Source organism: Paroedura picta, chromosome 9 (assembly GCF_049243985.1).
Source record: "Paroedura picta isolate Pp20150507F chromosome 9, Ppicta_v3.0, whole genome shotgun sequence".
Lineage (NCBI taxonomy): Eukaryota > Metazoa > Chordata > Lepidosauria > Squamata > Gekkonidae > Paroedura > Paroedura picta.
In genome coordinates, this window is record NC_135377.1 from 1,874,342 (window position 1) to 1,896,397 (window position 22,056).

General features: G+C 54.8%; 1 protein-coding gene across 1 annotated transcript in view; it reads right to left on the bottom strand.

Annotated features, from left to right (window-relative positions):
- ZC3H3 (zinc finger CCCH-type containing 3) overlaps nucleotides 1–22,056 on the bottom strand; it is a 210,023-nt gene that overhangs the window by 66,373 nt on the left and 121,594 nt on the right. Inside the window, exon 5 of the mRNA XM_077351316.1 lies at nucleotides 6,645–6,853. Coding sequence (XP_077207431.1) covers nucleotides 6,645–6,853 — 209 coding nt within the window. The remainder of the gene's footprint in view (nucleotides 1–6,644; nucleotides 6,854–22,056) is intronic.

Here is a 22,056-nt window from a genome sequence, read left to right on the forward strand (position 1 = left end):
CAGACCCCACTGTCACAAAGCGCCCTTCCAAATTCTCCAGGGATTTCCCAAACGGGAGTTGGCAACCTCAAGGACATGTTGTGTTTTACTTAGAAGCAGACTGGGGCCTCACGTTTCGCTGTGAGTACCTGAGTTTCCAGTGCAGGCTTAATCCTTGAGGGCACTGCGCTGCCTCAATCGAGGTACAACAGAGAAACATCTGCCAAAGTTCGAAGGCCTTCCACTCCCTGGACTTGGGGTGCCCTCCAGCAAGAGCATCATGCTGTCCAGCATCCCGTCTCACACAGAGGCCAGCCAGTTCCTCCGGAGGTCCAGCAACAGGACAGCCTTCCTGGCCCACCTTGCCCAAGAGCTGCTCTGGGAAACCCTTGGCTCTGCCCCGGTGGTTGCTTTTAGTTCCCCAGTGGCCGGTCTGACAGTGAAGGCCAAAACCTTTGCCAACAACGTGCACGTAGAAGGGCCGGGCGAGCGAGGGGCAGGGGGGCCTTGGGGGCTGCCTCCCTAAGCATGGCAGGTGTGCAGCAGGTGCAGCATCTCTCAACGGGACCAATTAACAGCCTCTCCTGGGAGTCTTGGACCACGTGGATTTGCCAGTGGCCATGTGTGAAAATTGTGTCCAGGGTCTTTTGTGGGTCCGGTCTTTTGTGAGCTGACCCGACGCTCCGCTGCGCTTAACCTCGACTCACAGTTCATGGCAGAGTCTTTTTGGCACTGATAACAAGGCATCCGTTTGTTCATTGAGAACTTCTTTATGCCGCCTTTCCACTGTTCTGGCCCCACTGGCTTGCTGCCGCCCAGCATTCTATTTCGCTCCCCTCCCGAACGGTCAGCGTGAAGGAGCGCATGGAAAGCTTGGTCCTCAGGGAGGGGAGAGCTCTGGCCTCTGTTTCCTGGGGAAACCAGCCCCCCCCCCCAATCCCATCACCGCTCCAAGAGTGTTAAGCGCCACCCGCGCGGCTCTCTAATAGATTGGGGTCAGTCCTGCTTTCCGGACAATGTCAGCCCCTCATTGTGTGCCTGCTGCTTTCAATCTCGTAGTCCGAGCTCCCGGCTGACCTCCCTCCCCTCCCCCCCCCAAACTTCTCTGCTGAATTTATTTTTGAACAAGGGTCCCCCCCCCCCCCCCGGAACGTCACCTTTTCTCTCTGCTCACTTGGCTTGCAATAAAAAGGGAAAGGAACAGGGGTCAAAAGCTCTCGGTAGGCAGACCCCTCCCCACCCCAAAGAAAACGATTCTTAGTTGGCTCAATCCACGAGACATGGGCCGAGTTACGAGGGAGGGGGGCAAAATCCAGTTGAGGGGGGCTTCTATGAGCCCCCGTGGCCCTGCTGGGCTTGCATGGAGTTCAGCAAACACACCATTTCAGACCTAAAGCTCTTGATGCAGTTGCCAACTTCCAGGAGGGCCCTGGAGACCTGCTAGAATTAGAACTAATCTCCAGGACAGATACTTGTTCCCCTGGAGAAAGTGGCTGATCAGCAAAGCAAGCACCATCGCAGATAAAACCCTCTTCAGTTGCCCCTGTCAAGAATGAGTGGGAGGAGCACAACCCCTTTTCCTCCTGGGGCATAGACAGGGTTGCCAACTCTGGGTCAGGGAATACCCCAAGATTTGGGGTGTGGAACCTGTGGGGTGTAGGGAGCGGCCTCCACTGCAGAGCCCACCCTCCAAAGAGCTGTTTGTCACCTAGAGATCGGTTGTCATCTCGGGAGATCTCCAGCCACCACCTGGAGGTTGGTGACTGTGCATAGAGCACCTTGACAAGACGTATCCCAACTTCATCTGCTTCTACTATTCCTAGGGAATCCCCCCCCCCTAAAAAAAGCATTGCATCACCAAATCCCCCAGCTGTGTGACCTGGAGGGGGCCCCACTTCCCCGTCTGCTCTTTGCCTCCCCGGCGCAGGACAAGTCCCCCCCCCATCTCATCCGCCTGTTGTGCTTGACAATTGAATTTATAACCCCCTCCCCCATATTCTGAGGGCTCAGGGCAGTGAACGACATACTCAAAACAACGCACGTATAAAAACAAACCAAGAAATAATAAAAATTATTCTCATGAAAATACCCATTTCCTGTAGAGAATATTAAAGCATTTTAACTGTCCGGCCAACGGATGGATCCCTGCCCACCCCGGATGTTCTCCTCCCGGCATCTCTGGCGGGGAGTTCTGATCGAGGCCCCGGACTCCTAGGGTTGGAGCCATCCCGGCCACCGCGTCCCACCCCCTGCTCAGTGCGGGATCAGTGGGAAGCCCCCAGTGTCTGAGCCCCCACTCCAGTGACACAAGCCCTCTTCCCCGCCCCTCTGAAAGCACTTTGGGGAAGGCCTCGGTTTAGCTCTGCAACACAGGCTGCGGGAGGCCAATCCTGAATGGAGCCACACGGCCGCCGCTCAACTCCCACGCTCCCCCCCCCCATCCCAGCCGCAGGCGACCCTGGCTGCTGCTCTGTGTTTGCAATAACAAGGTGGGTTGTGGACAAGCCGCGGGGAAACTGCTGGTTTCCCTCTCCCTTAGCGAGACGGATGACTTGGCTGATGGCTTCTGGCAGCCTCGGGATTGGCCGCGGATATTGCCAGGGGCCGGGGGGGAGGCCGAGGCAGCCTGAGACCAAAAGCCGTTCCGCTGAGCCGGCGGGCTGCGAGTGGGCCGGCGAGGAAGTCAGGCGGGAGCCAGCTGCGGACCAGGCGACCTCCGGCGGGAAATACCCAGGTGGCCGGGCCAAAGCCAGCCCGCGATGGCATTAACAAGCTCCTTGGCCCATTGGACACGCAGTAATGGGTTTAAACTACAAGTACAACGATATAGGCTAGATATCAGGAAAAAGATTTTCACAGTCAGAGTAGTTCAGCAGTGGAATAGGCTGCCTAAGGAGGTGGTGAGCTCCCCCTCACTGGCCGTCTTCAAGCAAAGGTTGGATACACACTTTTCTTGGATGCTTCAGGATGCTTTGGGCTAATCCTGCGTTGAGCAGGGGGTTGGACTAGATGGCCTGTATGGCCCCTTCCAACTCTAGGATTCTATGATTCCGGGGAGACCTCAAAGGGTGACCCATGGACAGGACCGAAGGCCGACAATCAAAAAGCTCCTGTTCTGGGAAGGGACACCTTGAAGATGCCGCTGGAGTCAGACGTGGTTCTGCTGTCTTGGGAATCAGGGCGACCCCTGCCTCAACCTGCAGTTATAGAGGGGACCTCTGAAGATACCTGGGACCACTGCCCAGCCTCCATCTCTGGCTTCTGTCTTGAGGTGGGCGGGGTGGAGGCTGGGGAGCACAGCGACCGCAGTCAGGTCTAATGCAACTGAGCCTGTCCTGAAAAGCAGCTAGTCTCTGTTGTCTGATATTGCACGTATTTGAAGGGCCGTTTACCCCCCCCCCATGCCTCCCGCAGGGCCTTGCCCTGGCCCTGGTTGAGGCCAGGCAAACCTCACGAGGACCAGAGCGCAAGGCCTTGCGGGAGGTGTAGGGGGCATTAAACGGTCCTTCAAATACCTTTTCGGCCCTGGCCCCTGCCTGGTGGACTGAGCTCCCGGGAGAGCCGAGGGCCTTGGTGGAAGTCCTTCAGTTCCGCAGGGCCTGCAAGACGGAGCTCTTCCGCCAGGCGTTTGGTTGAGGCCAGGCGGATGGAGATCTGGCCCCTCCTCCGGAGCCTGGTGCCTTCTAGAACTACGGTGCCCTTGATGCCTGCCTTGTTTTACGTCTTCCTGGGCACGCAGAAAAGGCAATGGCTGGCTTGGCAAGGGTTTGGCGTGGGGGGGAGCCTTGGGGTGGATGACTGCCCCTGAACTTGGAGGCTCCCTTAGGCCCCACAGTGAGTAGCCATTGATTGGCTTCTCCTCTGTGATGTGACTAACCCCTTTATGAAGCCATCTGTGCTGTGGCCATCTCCACATCCTCTGGCTGCAAATGCCACATTTTTAACCACTCGTGGCCGAAAGAAGTGTTTCCGTTTGCTCCTCCAGGACGCAGCAGCAAGCGCCTGACCCTGAGTCTTCGCCCTGGACGTCCGAGGGCTTAAAGGCGAGCCGAAGCAGCTCCGTTCCCCGGCGGACAGGAGGCAGCGCCCCAGAGCTTCCTCTTCGGTCCAAACTGAAGTCCCAGCAGGGGAGGCACAATACTGACCTGAGAGATCCAGAGGGAGAGCTCCGTTGCCTGGCAAAATTATAACGATCCCAGCTAAATGCCAAGCAGTTAAGCTGTCAAGAGCATCTCCCGTCTCCTCGCGAACCCTAAATCCTCGGCGGCTGGACAGCCCCCTCCCCAAAGACATTTTTACAGTGGTTTTGCTCTAGCGGATTACGCAAAGTTCCCAGCATATAAAGGCTGCCTGTGTTTCTCTCCCCAGGCAGAGCGGATTCTCCCTTTCCACGCCGGAATCGGAGACGGCGCCCCCCACCCCAGCCCTGCGCCCCCCCTCCTGCCAGCCCGCTAAAAGGAAATCAGCCAGGTGTGATCAACAAGAGGGAGGTTGGCGCACACACCTGGGCCCTGCTGATTACTGCCTAATCGGATCGGAAACGCTTCGGCAAAGCCCCCAGAAAAGGCACCGGGGGGGGGGGGCAGCACCCCGGTTTCACAGCCGAAGAGGCCAAGGGAGCATTTGTGCTCAAATTAAACGATAAAGAAAAACCAGCCCGTGCCTAATTTCCTCCTTGGCCCCAGTTCCCCAAAAAAGAAACTTAAATGAGAACAGGAAAAATACCTTTTCTAAAAGACCAAGGCAAATAAAACATTTAATTTTCATTTTATAGTTCATATTTAGATGTAAAACACTCAACAGAAACGTGGGGCGCCAAAACCACTGCCGAACGAGACCGTAAAGGACTGGGACTAGGGAATGCCTTGGAGCAGGGGTAGTCAAACTGCGGCCCTCCAGATGTTCATGGACTACAATTCCCAGGAGCCCCCTGCCAGCATTCGCTGGCAGGGGGCTCCTGGGAATTGTAGTCCATGGACATCTGGGGGGCCGCAGTTGGACTACCCCTGCCTTAGAGGGACCCGGGCACCTTGTCAGCAGGAGACAAGAAAGAAGGGAGCAGGAAGCATCTGAAACCTTGGTGAGAAAGGAAGAGCCCCAAAATAAAGCCACAAAGCAGCCCCCCCTCTCCCCCCCCCACAATCACTGGCAAAAAGGCGTGAGAGAGGAAAGGGAGAGTGAGAAATTAGGGGCACGCCGGAGAAGGGAGAGGAGCGGCAAGAAATGCTTACAGCGCCTCATCTCCGCAGGTGGAGAGGGTGGAGGTTTAGCTTAAACCGCGGATTAACACGCTGGCCGCTGCTGATGGGAAATTAAAAAGTGTGCCGATAATAGCGGAACCAGGAATGTGGGGCGGGGGGGGGGAGGTTGGGGGGGCGTGAAGTTGACTGACGGAACAGTCTTTCCAAGGAATCTATCCCCCAAGAGCACCGAAGAAGTAGAAGAAGACGGGCTGAGAATCTGAGAGCAAAACTTGCAGGAGGAAGATTACTGAGTAAAAATAAAAGCCCAGGCAGGAGCACAGACGAGGCTCCTAAAGATCCCGGGAAACCCTCCCGCAGGTCATTGCCCCGGAGAGACCCTGGTGGCCCAGCCAAGGCCTGAGAGCTCTGGGATTCACCGTATCCCAAATAAGACCACGGCAGAGCTGGGAACAATGGGCAGCCAAGATATTCAGAGGTTTGTTTATTTATTTGTATTTATTTTTAAATGTGCAAACTTAAATGGACTTGCAAACTTAAATGGACTCCGGGGAATGGTAGAGGACAGGAAGGCCTGGAGGATCATTGTCCATGGGGTCGCGATGGGTCGGACACAACTTCGCACATAACAACAATTTTTAAATGTTTATACCTCCGCTCTCAGTACTCTGGCTCAAGGCGGTTCACAATAAAACATCTCATAAAATACAACATAAACCTAAAAACATCATCAAATACAACCCCCACAATCCTCAAAATTTCACCTCAAACTTTTGGAGGACCTTCTTCCCTTGGAGGAAAGGCTCAAGAGGCTGGGCCTTTTCTGGTTAGAAAAGAGACGACTGAGGGGGAGACACGTGAAATTATGCCTGGGGTGGAGAGAGCTGGCAGAGAACTTTGACTCCCTCTCTCAAAATACTACAGGGCAGTCCGTGAAGCGGGTGGGCAGAAGGTTCGGGACGGACAGAATTGAAGGCTGCTTTGCACAGGGAGTGATTCCAAGGTGGAATTCGTTGCCGGAAGATGCAGCAATGGCCACAGGACTAATCAGCTTTAGAGAGGGCTTAGACAGCCTCCTGAAGGAGAGGCCGATCAGTGGTGACTGAAGGGAACCTCCAGGTTCAGAAGCACTCAACCTCTGAATCCCAAAGGCAGCCAACGACCACAGGGCGAGGCCTCGGCCTCTCTGCCCGATGGCTGGCTGTCCAGAGAAGCAGCTGGCCACTGCGTGAGACAGGAGACTAGGAGACTAGATGGACTCTCCCTGGTCTGACCCATCAGGGCCCTGCTTGTGTCTTTATAGAAGCTCCGAATCCTACAAAGATTCGGCTGGGATACTGGCTTTCCAAACAGAAGGGAGCCTGCCCTCCACTTCACAGGCCTCCCGTGCCCAGCGAGGAGCTGCAGGAGCCGCCTTCTGAAGCACAGGCATCTCACCTGCCCTCGAGCTGCCCCCCGTCCTACCTGCTCGGGCCTGTGTCCGGCCGGTTGCTTCACTGCCCCTGGCCAGGGAGCTGGAGGTTTTGGCCAGCTTGTTGGCTGACACGCGGTACATGACTCCCCCGATGCAGCGCAGGCCTCTGCTCCTCCATCGCTGCTGCTGCTGCTGCTGCTGCAGAGCCGGGGACTTGCTTCCTGGCGGCGACTGACGGGAGCGATTCAAGACCAAAGACCTGCAACGGCAAAGCACCTGGTCAGCGCTTGTTCCCAGCCCATCAAGCTATTTGGGGACTGGCCAACAACTGGAAGAAGACGACGGCGACAAAGAACTGCTTTACTGTACTCCACGTTTCGCTACCCAAAGGAATCCCAAGGTGGCTTACGCTCACCTTCCCTTCCTCTCCCACAACAGACACCCTGTGAGGGAGGTGGGGCCGAGAGAGCTCTGAGAGAACTGTGACTTTCCCAAGGTCACCCAGCTGGCTGCCCGTGGAGAAGTGGGGGATCAGACCTGGTTTCTCCAGATTGGAATCCGCCGCTCCTAACCACGACACCCCTCTGGCTCTGAAAGCTGGCTGGGCCATGATCCCCATTTGCCCCTGTTATTCTGAAGTCAGCCTGGCTTGATCTCCCCCTTCATTTCCCCCTATAGCCCCTTCTCCCCACTGTGCCGTCTGTGGCAATACCACCGACAGTTCCACTGCCCAGGCTGACCCAATTCTGCGGGACCTCGGAGGCCAAGCAGGGGCAGCCCTGAGGAGTCCTTGGATGGAAGACCACTGAGAAAATCCAGGCCTTCCAGGGGCACTAAGCAAAGGCAGGTAGGTTTCCCCTTGGGCTGAAAAGCATAGGTGGTGGCCAAAGGGTGGCTCTCCAGATGTCCATGGACTACAATTCCCATGAGCCCCTGCCAGCGAATGCTGGCAGGGGCTCATGGGAATTGTAGTCCATGGACATCTGGAGAGCCATAAGTTGGTCACTCCTGCCTAGGGGATGGCTTAAGTTGCCTGCAACTTGATGTCACTTTCTACCCTCCATTGCTGGTGAAGCTCTTGAGTTCCCAGCAGGGGAGAGAGGCAGCAACCGCTGAGCCCCCCTGTGCCACGTGCCCCATCCCAGAAACTGGGCCCAACTCCTCAGCATCCATAAGGGCTAGAAACTTCTCTTTTCTTCTGACACAACAGCTCAGGTTCCCTCCGGGGCGTGCCAGCGCCCGGCCTGCAGCGCGTATGCCACAATTCCCGCTTCCTTCCAGATTCCGCACCCCCGCCGTTCGGAGGGCCGCCATTCCGGCACAATCAAATCTGCTCCGATATCAGCGGTCTTTAACTATTTAGCGCAAATCCGAGCGGTAATTTGTTTATGCAAATGAGACATCCAATTTTGAATTAGTGCAAAACTCTGTTCATAATGCTATTAGAGGGAAAGTGAGCAGCCGTTACTGAAGAATGGGTGGAAATTAGGGGACTGTTCTCCTATCAGTGGAACGCAAGGGCCGGGAGCGGTCCCCTCCGACGGAGGCGGGTGGGAGAGGGAAAAGGGAATTGCGGAAATGGAATCGTCACATTTATTAGTGCTTAGCCACGACATTTTTTATCCTAATATGGTTGCTGCCCCTGGCTACCAGCCTTGATAGATGGATGCCTGTGAGTTTGCCCAGATGTGGAAAGAGGACACTCGAAGACACAGGAAGGAGCAAGGGAGAAAATGGGGAGGGGGCAGGCGGTCGCCTTTTCAGGTGGGTCACGGGGCTTCAAATAGGGGGCTGGTTGGAGCTGGAAAAAACGCAGCTCCCTTGCAATCCCCGTGCCATGGAATTAAACGGATTTCAGGTGGAGATGCAAAAGATCTACCCAACCAGCCGGCCCAGGAGGCAAAGAAGGAAGGATTTTGTTCCCTTAGCGTTGGAGGGGTGGCCACACTGCACCGCTGCAGTCAAAATATCAAAGAATCTCACGGCACCTTAAAGCAGGGCTAGTCAAACTGCAGATGTCCATGGACTACAATTCCTATGAGCCCCTGCCAGCGTTCGCCTCCTGCGTGCCGGCAAAGATTCAGAAAACCCGCCGAAACCACTGCGGCGCTCAGGGCACATGGCGTCTGCCGCATTAACGTCTGGTGTCAACATGCTACAAGGCCACAGGGAAAGGTGCAGAAGCGTTTACACAACGTGGGCAGCTAAATTGCACGGATGTCCACTGGTGCGGCAGCCTCTGACAGGGAACGAGGCGATTCTCGATTGGATTTTTAAAAACACACACACACGGACGTACATCCACACACATCCTTTGCCGTGTCCTCCCAGCTGGAGCGGAAATGCTTAAAGCGCATTAATCTAAGTGGGAAACACTTGTGGTCCCCAGATCAGCTTTTCCAGCAAGTAACCAGGTTAATTTAGCAGATCCAGAAGCACTGAGCCGAGCGCCAAGCTGCTCCGAGCACAATCTTTTCCACGCTGCGTGCCTGTCTTCCCGGGGAGAGGAACCAGAGTATCTCTTCATGGGTAAGCGACAGGGAGAGGGGTGGCTTTATACCACTGGGGCAGGGGAACAGCTCGAGCTGGACAAGGCATGAAACCGTCACCTCCTGAACCCTGATGCACAGCGTCATGTGTGAAATACTTCCTACCCACCCCTTAGACCAAAGCTTCTAACCCTCACGTGGACAGAAGAAAATATACTGAATCAGGTTATCAGTTCATCAAGGTCAGTACCGTCTGCTCAGACAGGCAGCTGCTCCCCAGGGCTTTCCTATCAGCTACATGAATGCGCATGAAGTTGCCTTACACAGAATCAGACAATCAGTCCATCAAGGTCAGTCTTTACTCAGACTGGCAGCCACTCTCCAGGGTCTCAGGCAGAGAAAGGTCTTTCCCATCCCCTCCTGCCTGGTCCTTCTAACTGGAGATGCTGGGGATTAAACCTGGGACCTTCTACATGCCAAGCTGGAGCTCTGCCACTGAGCCAGGGTCGCAGGCCAAGGTCTCTCCCATCCCCTCCTGCCTGGTCCTTCTAACTGGAGATGTCAGGGATTGAACCTGGGACCTCTTGCAGGCCAAGCAGAGGCTCTGCCACTGAGCCAGGGTCTCAGGCCAAGGTCTTTCCCATCCCCTCCTGCCTGGTCCTTCTAACTGGAGATGCCGGGTATCGAACCTGGGACCTCCTGCCTGCCAAGCAGAGGCTCTGCCACTAGCCAGGGTCTCAGGCCTTTATCCCCTCCTGCCTGGTCCTTTGAATCGGAGATGCTGGGGACCAAACCTGGGACTTTTCACCTCAAAGCAGAGGGTCTACCACAGAGCCTTAGCCCCTCTTGGTCGAGGCCCGGCAAACCTCCTGAGGGCCAGGTACCACCCTCCGGAAATCTAACAAGACAGGGCTAGCTGGGCCATCCAGGTCCACCCCAGGCACATTCAGAGGTGGTTTGCCCTTGCCTGCCTCTGCATAGCATCCTTGGGCTCCCACCCCCAAGCCCTAGCCAGGCCTGACCCAGTTTAGCTTCTCAGATGGAGATCCTGGCACAAATGTTACCTTGGTCCCTTGAACATGACACGACTAGTTGGATCTTTGACCAGAGGTCTCTCTTTAAAATGATCACTCGGCGTCTCCCAAGACAAAGCACCAGAGGCTTTATGGGCACCAAGTGAATAATTGGGAGAAGCCCTCGGGGGTCGCCACCAAAAGTGGCTTCCGGCCAGAGCCCTCCTTTCTCTGGGTTTGACTTTCCCACCTCGGTGTCTTCCTGTAACGCAAGGCGTCCTGGCCAATTCCAGGGGAGGGAGAAAAAGCACATCTAATCCAAACTCAGCCACCCACCCCTCAAAGAGGTGGAACCGACACCTCCCAGCGCCACGGCCCCTTTCTGTCCCAAGGAACAGGGAAGAAGCGCTGATGGAGGCCGAACTCACGGGAGCGAGGGATGAATATTTAATGCCTGGGAAGCAGGGACCAACGGCAAAGTCACATCGGGCACGGCTGCCCGGGGAGGTGGGCCTGCCGTCTGGACACGGCGGCATCTCAACTGGCCACGGACGGAAGGGAAAGAAGGGGACGGCCGATCACTCCCCCACCCTCCGGCTCTGAGCCAGCCTAGCTACAGAATTCACATGCTTAAAGATCTAAATTGGTCCTGCTGAAGCAGAACCAGTTCAGGAAACCAGTTCAGAAAGGCAGGTGACTATTTTGAGCACCGAGAGACCCTCCTGGCTCCATAGTCACATGACCCAAATGAATACTAATTACACGTTTTAATTCTTAGAGACCGTCATAAATGACCAAACAACTGGAATCAGCAACGCCCCCCCCCCCCCCCCCCCCGGTCTGGAAGACCACTGCAATCCACTGGATGAAATGATGGAGAGGAGAACACCGTCAAGATGCTGTCAAGTAAGCATGTTCATTTAGGAAGAAATAACGAAGAAGGAGAAGGGCTGGTTTTTATACCCGAAGGAGTCCTAAAGTGGCATACAATCGCCTTCCCTTCCTCCCCTATGAGGTAGGTGGGGCCGAGAGAGCTCTGAGAGAACTGCTCTGTGAGAACAGAACTATCGGGACAGTGAGTAGCCCACGGTCAACTGGCTGGCTGGATGTGGGGGAAGAACGGGGAATCAAACCCAGCTCACCTAATTAGAAGCTGCCACTCTTAACCACGAAACCACGCTGGACATCTCTGATGCAAATCGACGATTTCTGCCCGGCCTTCCCCTCTCGATGGTTTAAGACGCCTTTGATTTAAGTCCATCTACTCTGCAGCCTGCCTTCCGACCACCAGGTACAATTACCCTGCTGGGCTATGTAGAGCAGGGGTAGTCAACCTGTGGTCCTCCAGATGTCCATGGACTACAATTCCCATGAGCCCCTGCCAGCATTTGCTGGCAGGGGCTCACGGGAATTGTAGTCCACGGACATCTGGAGGACCACAGGTTGACTACCCCTGATGTAGAGCAGGGCTGGCCAAACTGGGGCTCTCCAGATGCCCGAGGACTACAGTTCCCATGAGCACCCTGTCAAGATGCTCTGAGTCCTCACTGGGAGAAAAGTGGGCGATGGACAAAGCAAAGAGATAATAATGCTCAGCTTTTATCGGGGCTCTTTCAGTGGGCTGCTAGAAGCCCCCGGGGGGTGCGCAGTCCTGTCCACCTCTGGACCTCCAAGCAAGTGTCCAGCTACCTTGATTCTGCATCTCCTTCTCCCAGGTCTCTTTTCTCTATTCGGGTCATCTCTGCTTTACTTTGCCCTGACCTCTTCACTTTGCCCAGCCAAGACCGATCCCGTCAGATCTCGGCAGGCCCCAGTTCTCCCTCTGGCATCATAGGCATGACGTTGTCTAGAACAGTGGTCCCCAACCTTTTTCCGGCTGGGGACCAGCGGGGCAACTGCCCCGCCCGCGCAGCGCGCATGCGCAACCAGGCCGCACATGTGCGATGCGTGGCCCTGATTCCCTCTCCCCCCCCCCTCCTGCAATAAGAAGGTTCCCGGGCTGCAAGCTTGTGGCCTGGGGAAGTTTTTTACTGCGGGGGGGGGGGGGGGGGCGGGGAGAGGGAACCGCGGCCCGGGAACCACCGAACCACGGACCGCAGGTTGGGGACCACTGGTCTAGAACAAACGTTTCCTAAAAGAACGGAAGGCGCATCGCTGTGCGGCTGGCGTGCTGAAGTGGTAGGGAGAAGCTATTTAGCTTTCCAATCAATGTGTTTTCATGGTTGGAGCAACAAAATTAGTATGCACATTTATTTAGGCAGAGATAATGGACATCTCGGATGCAAATCGATGGTTTCTGCCGGGCCCTGATGATTTAAGGCACCTTCGATTTAAATCAATCTGTTCTGCCTTCTGATCAGCAGGTGCTATTGGGCTTCTCCTCTCTGTCTAGATCAGGGCTGGCCAAACTGGGGCTCTGCAGATGCCCATGGACTACAATTACCATGAGCCCCTGCCAGCCCAGATCTAGAGGACCCCCTAAAATAAATTCTCAGCTGTATTAATAAAGGGACAATCACATTCCTCTTCCAACTTCGGACTTTCATGGGACTGGAGGGGGGTGGTGTGTGTCCCAGAGACAGCTGCTTAACTGACAGCTCTGGTATTATCCATGGTTCTGCCTGGCTGTATCCTGATATCTGCTTTGCTGCTGAGACCACCTGAGCCAATTCAGTGGGCCAGTCCCACTCTACAAATTACTTCTCCGTTTTCTGAGGAGGCGTTGGTGAGACACCCCAAAAGCGTGACTCCCGTTTCATGACATTTCTGTAGGTCCCGCTATAAAAGGGGGATTGTGCAGCGGCTGTCCTTGGAATGTTTTATGGGCCCCCTCTGCACACTTCTATCCTGGCTTACATCCAACACCAAGCAGCGGGACAATACCGGTTCTCAGGATTAAATTCTCACGGGCACGAGAGCGGTGAAGCTACTCCTCCCCACCGGACTGCTAAGGAGCGAAGGGTGGGCGCTGAGGCATGGGTTCTGAGGAGAACCCCGGAAGAGTCAGCTCCAACCCAAAACTTCAGCGATGTGGTGTATTCCTTTCCGGGGAGCAGGGAGGAACATAGGTCAGGCTCCCAGCTTGGTGTAGTGGTTAGCAGTGCCCCTGGTCGGGACCCCCTCCTCTAGGATCTCCGCAGGAGGGTCTTTCACATCGCCTTCCACGTGGACACTGAAAGTGGAGATGCTGCCGGGGACTGAACTGGGGACCTTCTACAAGCTGAGCAGAAGCTCCATCGGTGAGCAGCTGCTCCTCCCCAAAGTCAAGGAACTTAGAGGCGCCAACCCAAGTAGACAATGTTGTTGACTCGTACATCCACTGAAGGGGGCTTCTTGTGGTGGGGGACAAGCTACTGCCTTGGCCAAACAAAAACGGAGTCCCATCAGGCACCCCTAAGACCAGCAAAGATTTAGACAAAGTGTGAGCTTCCGGGCGCAGGCACTCTTCCACAGACCACTCGAGGTCTTAAGGTGGTGGGTTCTCCTTCTTTGGAGATTTTTAAACAGAGGCTGGAGAGCCCTCTGATGGAGAGGCTGATTCTGTGAAGGCTCAAGGGGGTGGCAGGTGACAGTGGGTGAGCGAGAGTGAGAATCACAGAATCATAGAGTTGGAAGGGACCTCCTGGGTCATCTAGGCCAACCCCCTGTACTATGCAGGACACTCACAACTCCTGCACAGTGAGGGGGGTTGGACTAGATGACCCAGGAGGTCCCTTCCAACTCTATGATTCTAGGATTAAAGCTGCCTGATTGGACTCAAATTTTACTGTGCCCCTTCAGACCAACACAGCTACCCATTTGAATCTATTGTCTTGAAACAGAGACACAAAAAAGCAGGGCCACGTAGGAGCCCTTTCCGAAACAGCAAGAAAGGGCAGCTAAGGTATCTTGGAAGCCCCCTCCCTCCCTCCCTCCCGATGCGCAGGACCTCCCCCTGCTATGCGCTGAGTGCCAGAACCCCCAGCCAGGCCTTATAGGCTGGAACGGGCTCCTTTCTGGAAGAGTCAAAGGCAGGGAGGGGGGCAAACTCCCAAACTGGCTCCTGTAATCCGCTCCGGTAAACTTTAGGGCTGTTTCCCCTGCTGGAGACAGAAAGACGAGGGGACCGGCGCCAGGAAGTGGCAGCCCTGCTTCAGCAGTTTTCATTCTCTCTCGGTGCTCCTGCTCCCTTTCCAGCCCGCTTGCAGAATAACCCCCCACAGCCCGGGCTGGTGCAGAAGAGAGGGGGGCCGTGGAGCAGAAACCCCGAGAGGTCCTCCAAGGAGCCTCCGCAGCACAGGGCGGGGGTGGGGGTGGGAGCAGGGCCCTCGACAACCACCACGGGCAAAAGCAATCCGAAATCCTTCACTCGCTGTGTTTAGGCCTGTTTCCTGCTTGGTGTCTTTCCTGCTTCCCAGCTGCTGTTCCCAATCTCCGTCCCCTCCCTTTTGGTGGTTGGAGGCAAGCGATGGAGGATCTCCCTTTTTGTTGTTCTCTCCTTTTCCTTTCCATTGGTCATTCAGAGCGTTCTCCTCTCTCAGAATCTGCTTGGGACTGGGAGAAGGGAGCCCAGCGTGCTGGCCCTCTTGGAGGGCAATTCCTGAAACTGGCCCAGAGAGAAGCAGGGAAAGCCCTCCAGGGCATCAGGCAAGTTCTGAAAAATGGCCACGTTGCTTGGAAGCTATTTGGGGTAGCCAGTGAGTACTCAGGGGGCCAACAGGTCTGTGGGACAGCCCATCCAAGCTGCCACATGGGAGCTGCTTCCCATGTAAGGCGAAGTCAGTTCCAGCCATGTAACTGCCACTCAAGACCAAATGGATAAGCCTGGCCAAACCACAAGGCAGAACATTGGCCCAAAACGCTTCCTGATATGGTCCAGTGCTCCCTTGGTTGCACCAGCGATCACCATGAAAGGTCCTGCTCATGAGACCCTGGTTCACTCTGTTCTCACTGACTCCTCACAAGCGGCACTCGAGCGCTACTCTTCGCACGGAACGCAAAATGAGAGGAAACGGCGCAAATGAGAAGCAATTACAACAAGGGGGCGAAACAAAGCCGTTACAACAGAAGTCAAACTGGATTAATTATTCCAGTGAAAGGGTAAGAGATTTGAACACAGCCTTCCCCCAAATGGGAGAAAAGAGCCTGCATAATTGGCTGCAAAAGATCAGTCATGCTCGGTGCTCAACAGAACGGTGGCTGGCAGCGGAAACCCGACGCATGGCTGAGCACGGAGCCATTTCCCCACAAAAGGCAGGGGGGGGGGGCCTTGCCTGGGACTGAATTGTCCCCATCACAGCCTTCTAAAGGCCTCGTTATCCTCCCCGGATGACTCGGAAAGATCTCAGCCCAATTCAGCGGTTATCTAACGGCCGCAGTGACGCCCAGCGAGCCTCACCTATGACTGCTCCGGGTGACATTCAGCTCTAAGAAAGGCGGGGAGGGGGGAGGACGAGGGAAGGGCCCCTCTAAAAGGGAGGGCAGGGGTGCCTCTAAAAACAGCTTGTAGCTTTTCATTCGGCCTGGTGTCACAGCACTCCACCAAATTGTTATCCTAATGGAAAGGACAGCCTTTGGAAATGAACTGCATTGAGAAGAGGGGATAAAATTAATGAGATAATAGCTGGGCCAAGGACCAGAAGAATACGCCTGCCCTCCACACGAGGGGCTTGTAATTCCTTTTCTACAACACAAACCCTCCGCTCTAAAGACGGCTCCCGTCCGTCCAGCCAGCCCTGCTCCGACAGGAAATTTCATTAATGCTGGAAAATAGGAAAGGTATTAAGCGTGGATAATGAAGGCCAGCGCGTGAACAGAGCCTTAAGATAGCCTCCTTTCTAGCCTTTGTAATGGGAGGCATGAACTTTCCCTTCAAATCCATTTCTAATCCATTTGAAATACTACAGCAAATTATCTTCCCTTCAGCCCGAAAGCGGCCAGCCAATTTACTCCGAATAGAAGTGACAATGCTACAGAAGTTATCACCATAACCTTGAGTGCGCAAGGTTGAGGCTGGGCTCTCCCTCACCCGCAGAGTGCGGACACGGAGCACCTTTCCAATGGGGTTTTTTTAGCCACGGAAAAAGAGGGAAGGAAATGGTTTCTCGTGGGGGGGGGGCGTGGGCGCGTGTGCCGTGCCCCTTTAAGCGTCGCCATCCAACGGGGGCATCGGAGAACACAGAACAGGATCATAGAGTTGGAATCATAGAGTTGGAGCACGGAATGGCCGGGTCCAGGCAAACCACAGCGCCAGGCCGAAGAAGCTCTTGTGCTCAGGGGACGTTTATGGGCTTGAAAGGAAGCTGGACGAGGAGGCTGCTGTTTACCCCCAGTGGAGATCCTCTGTCAGTCCATCAGCAGCTCCGCTGGTGCAAGAGCACTGCCAAGCCCCCGGCCAGCAACGAGGGCCGTGAGGTCACCTCTGTTTTGCTCCTCGGCGGCTGCAAGCGAGTCTCCTGGCGGAGTGGCGGAGAAATGCAACACCCAGGGCGGCCGCAGCACACAAAGGAAGGGAGCGGACGGTGGAGCTCGCGGCCAGAGGCCACGCCTGCGAGGGGAAGGGGAGGCTGCAGGACGCCGGAACAGCAGCCAGGACTCAGGGCTGCAACCCTGACAGGGGGCTGAAAGCCAGGGATGCCAACACATCTCTGGTTCGGTGATTTGTTTGATCGTTTTGAAATAAACTTTTCACGTTTCTACCCAGCAAAGTTTCAGAGAGAGAAAGAATCCCCAAACTGCTAGCAGCCCATCAAACACAGGGGCCAACCAGTTCCTCTTGCAGGGCCAGCCACAGGGCAGAGAGGCCGAGGTTCCTCTGCAGGGCCAACAGCGGGTCAAGAGGTCGAAGCCTTCCCCTGGAATTCAAGGGCTGGCTGCTTCCATTATGTCACCATGTAGTAGCCACTAGTAGCCAACTCCCTTTACAAGCTGTCTGTGCTGGTGGCCATCACTAGATCCTCTGGCATTTTAATCTCCTGCTGTGTAAAGAAGTATTCACTTTTGCCCATCCTGCAGTGCTAAAAAGCCGCAAAGCAAATGCGACCAGGGTGAGGAGTCGTTCCCTCTCTCTCTCTCAGGCCTGTGCCTCATGCGGCCCCCTCCCTTTGTCCTTTCCCCCCGCCTATCCTGTCCCTGATCCCCACCCCCTCCTCAGGATTCCAAATTCCAGGGAAATAAACCTACACAAAACTGTACGGAGCATTTGGTGGTGCTGCCAAGTTGCAGCGAGAGGCTGGCCACTGCTTGCTTCCTCCTTCAGGGTCTCCCCTCCAAATACTCACCACGCAGTCCCGCCTTAGCTACAAGGTCTATGAGCCCGGCTTCACGTGGGCTGTCCAGGCGCAAGGTGTTCCCAGGTGATGCAAAGAGGAAAGGTCGTCTGCAGAACCTGAGGCTTCTGGGCCCTGAAGGCGGCCTCCGCAGCGGCAGGCCTTTACCTTTAGAACGCAGTGTAGGCCAAGCTCAGCCGGATGCTGGGCACCAAGCGCCGCGTCTTGCAGGCCTGATCAACCAGCCCAGCGGGCTCAGCATCTGGGCCGGGCACCAGCAGCCCACGCCAGCCTCCTCAGTGGCCTTTCTGGCTCCTTGCAGCCGGCATCTGGCTTGATTCGGGGGACAGATGCTCGGGAAGACGACTGGAGGAGGGAGCGTTCCTCTTGGAGCCCCCCAAGGCCCTCAGTTAACAGCTCATCCCCTTCCAGCGGAACATGCAGCAGAGCCCCGGCTCAGGGCTGATCCTCAGCAGCCTCTCCTTCCCCTCCGCAATTCCCCTGGACCGCGGCAGGAGAGTCGAGCCGATTCAGCACTCACCTCTGGAGCGATCCACGGCTTCAGCACAAAGTCGTCCCCAGGTAGCCATCCGGCTAATGACTTCCCACCCCCTCCCACCACACAACAGACACTTCTCCACCCCCACCCCCAGGAAGGCAGCTGCTTCCAAAAGGCCTCCTCTCCTCTTCTCCGCCCCCTGCGCTCCCGTCCTTCGGGCTTCCAGCACCTCTTATGCTGGAACAAAGTCTGATTCCGGTGGTACCTTCAAGGCCAGCCAAGTTCTATTCTGGGCAGAAGTTTTATGTGCAGGCCCACTTCTCCAGGTCCACGGAAACAGACCTTCTCAATGTATCTGAAGAAGTGCGCATGAACCCTGGTGTCCCTGGTCTCAGACTGTGTCCTGCTGCTTCAGAACAACACGGCGGCCCGCCTGAATCTATCTCCTCTTATAGTGGTCCTTTGCTTGCAGTCAAGGGGAGAGCAGTAGAGAACACATGTTAACAGGCACATTGGGAGGCCCAGGAACCAAGGGCTCAGCATCTTCACAGAAGCACCTCAGGAACAAGAAACAGACATAAAAAAGTACTTAATTGTACACACTTAATTGTACACCCTTTCAAAAAGGGACGACTGTGCAATGCAGGGTGCATTCCACGGCATCAAAAGCCAAAAGACAAACAATGACATGGGCAATTAGGCCAAAAACAACAGGTAAGTATTATTAACTAATTAATTAAATGTATAAAGGTAAATGTAAAGGTATCCCCTGTGCAAGAACCGAGTCACGTCTGACCCTTGGGGTGATGCCCTCCAGCGTCTTCTTGGCAGACTCAATACAGGGTGGTTTACCATTCCCTTCCCCAGTCAGAAGGATGGGAGGCTGAGTCAACCTTGAGCCGGCTCCTGGGATCGAACTCCCAGCCTCATGGGCAGAGCTTCAGACAGCATGTCGGCTGCCTTATCACTCTGCACCACAAGAGACTGACCCTATCTGCAAATAGGCTTGGAGTGGTCTGCAACATACTAAAATTCAATTTAAAATACAATAAATAATAGGGTTAGAATCATAGAATTGGAAGGGACCTCCTGGGTCATCTAGTCCAACCCCCTGCACTATGCAGATCACTCACAACCCTATCGCTCATCCACTGTCACCTGCCACCCCCTTGAGCCTTCACAGAATCAGATGGCTCCGTCAGATGGCTCTCCAGCCTCTGATTAAAAATTTCCAAAGATGGAGAACCCACTACCTCCCGAGGAAGCCTGTTCCAATGAGAAACCACTCTAACCGTCAGGAACGTCGTCCGGAGGTTTAAATGGAATTTCTTTTGCATTAATTTCATCCCATTCGTTCTGGTCTGTCCAGGGCAAGAGAGAACGACTCTGCTCCATCCTCTACCTGGCACCCTTTTAAATACTTGAAGATGGTTCTCAGATCCCCTCTCAGTCATCCCCTCTCCAGGCTAAACAGACCAAGCTCCCCCAACCTTTCCTCCTACGTCTTGGTCTCCAAACCCCTCACCATCTTTGTTGCCCTCCTCTGGACACACTCCAGTTTGTCTACATCCTTCTTCAACTGGGATGCCCAAAACTGAACATGATCCAGAATTCCACTAGCAACCAGTGCAGCCACTGTTCATTGGTTTGAACATGGGCCCACCATGGTATTCCAGTGAGAATCTGTCGTGCTGCATTTTTGTCCTAGTTGCAGTTTCTGGATCTAGGTTAAAGGCAGACCTGCGTACAGCGAGTTATAGTAACCTAACCTAGAGGCGACCGTCACATGGATCAAGTAGAGGCACAATGAAAAGTAGAGGCAGGCAGTGAAAGCCTGGGCCATCTTCCTTGGCCGGTTGGTCAGATCAAGTGGTGGACCCTCTTCCAGCTACCAGTTGGCATCTGCTTCTCTAACATGAATACATGATGCTCCCTTCTGTCACATAAGGCCTTTTCTCCACCACATTGAAACTGTCCACCTTGACTGGCTCTCCCATGCAGAAGTCTTCTGCATCACCCCATCCATTTGACTGGAGATGCTGGGACCTTCTCTGTGCCAATCGGCCGTCCTCCCACTAAGCCAGGGCCACCCCCCAATCTGCCTGCGCCAAGAAGCGCATTGGAGCGGGTCATCTCCGAAGGCTACATTGACCAGAAGCTCAATTATGTGGGAAGACAAAACAAAGAAAGAGTTTCCCTGCTAATTTGAAAGCGCTGTTAACGTCAAGTCACTTAATGCCAAGCGCCTTTTCTAATATCGCCCAGACTGGTTAACTAAACTGCAGTGGCAAGAGAAACAATGTACTGATTGCCCTGCTTGTCAAGAAGAGGAAGGGAGAAATGCCAGAGGTCTGTGCCACAGGCCAGACACGCCCTCCCGGATCAACCCCAGGCCCCAAGAAAATACAAAGGGGGAGCTACTCCATCAGCCTCAGGATCTCTCCAATTTAAATTAAAGGACATAGGAGAAGCCATGCTGGATCCGGCCAGTGGCCCATCTAGGCCAACACTCTGTGACACACAGTGGCCAAATCTCAGGGGCCATCAAGAGGTCCACCAGCAGAGCCAGAAGCCCTCCCACTGTTGCCCCCCAAGTGCCAAGAAACCAGCCGGGCACCCTGTCCAATGGGGCTAAGCAACCCGGAAAGAATAAAAACCGAGACTTCCTGTTCGGACCGAGACGGCGGAGAGGTCTCTGGTGAACTTTTAAACTTCAGGGGAAGAGCCATCTCTCTCTCTCGCGCCCCCCCTCCCCACGACCTCTCTTTTTGTCGGCTTCCCAGCCCGCTTTGCAAAGAACCGATAGCTCTGGTTGAAATGGATTTTTAAAAGTGTCATTTTATGGAGAATTTTACTTTCCATCTTGTTGTTTATTAGGGCTCTTAAAGGGAAAGCTTGTAACGCGTTCATTGATCGAAATACCAATTGAATAGATGGGAGCACATAAAATAGCCCCGACCCTTTAATAACGGCGCGATATCCTTTTGTAACGCCGGCAGTGCCATTAGGATGGCCCAGCCAATCCCCCGGCCCCTGATGGGCACCTCTGAATCATTTTTATACATGACGGCGGACACAGGAACTGAGCCGCCTTAACTTGCCTTTAAGGAGCTCGCCAGGACAAGGCCGCGATAATGAAGTTCGGAGACTGCCTGGTCTGTAAATCTTCCCTTGGCCATTCCTTCTTTTACCCCACAGACCTACAGAAGGGGGAGGGAGGGAGGGGGGAGAGGTCCAAGAGACCTGGAAGTTATCCTGGTCAGCCCCTCTGTGCAAGAGGCAGGGGCTGGCCAGCTAGGCAGAAAGAACAGTGTCAGCAATGGGCAGACACGGGTTCAAATCCCCTCTCAGCCATAAAAGAGGAAGGTCTGGGAGCGGGCTGGGGGTGGGAGTGGGGGCGACTGTCCCAAAAGGGCACCACAGGTGCTGTCAATTCGTGGCTGACTCCCCACCCCCACCCTTGCACACTCACGTCAAAGCCTGCGCCAATGCACCCACCAGGTCTGCGGGAACTTTAAATTAACAGGACCATAAAATGGGGCAGAAGCCCCCTTCACCACAGCATTAGCCACTGAGCTGGCAATGAGCAGCGAACCCGGGCCTGCGAGGGAGGGAGGGAGGGAGGGGCCCGCGGGGAGCACCGTCAGCTGAAAGAGGCTGCGAATCCATCAGGGGGGCCTCCTGAGAGAGACCCCTTAGGTTCTGGGCTACAGTGCGTTGTGCGCACCCCGTGGAATCTGACAAGCAGAAGGCGCTATTGCCAGCTGCCTCCCCCCCCCACTCCCCCCGTTCCATCTTTGCTTCATCTGCAATCAAGAAGAGCGGGCAAGGATAACGCTTGTTTGTCCAACCAAACAGGCACGGTGTGAAAGGAAGTGGCGGCACGCACAGAAGCAAAGGCTGCCTCCTTTTGTAGAATCACAGAGTTGGAAGGGACCTCAAGGGTCATCTAGTCCAACCCCCTGCTCAACGCAGGAACTCACAACTCCCCGCCCACCCTGAATTCCATGTCCAGATGAGCCTGAAAGACTAGGAGAATTTGTGGTAGGGGAAGAGTGATTGCCACAAACTGACTTGCAGGAATGTTTTATTTTTATTTTTTCCTATATTTTTGTGAATTACAACTGAATTTGAGGGGATTGATTGGCTGTTTTAGCAAAAAATCATCACATTTGGATGTTGTGACACAGTTTACTAATTTAACAGAATTAACT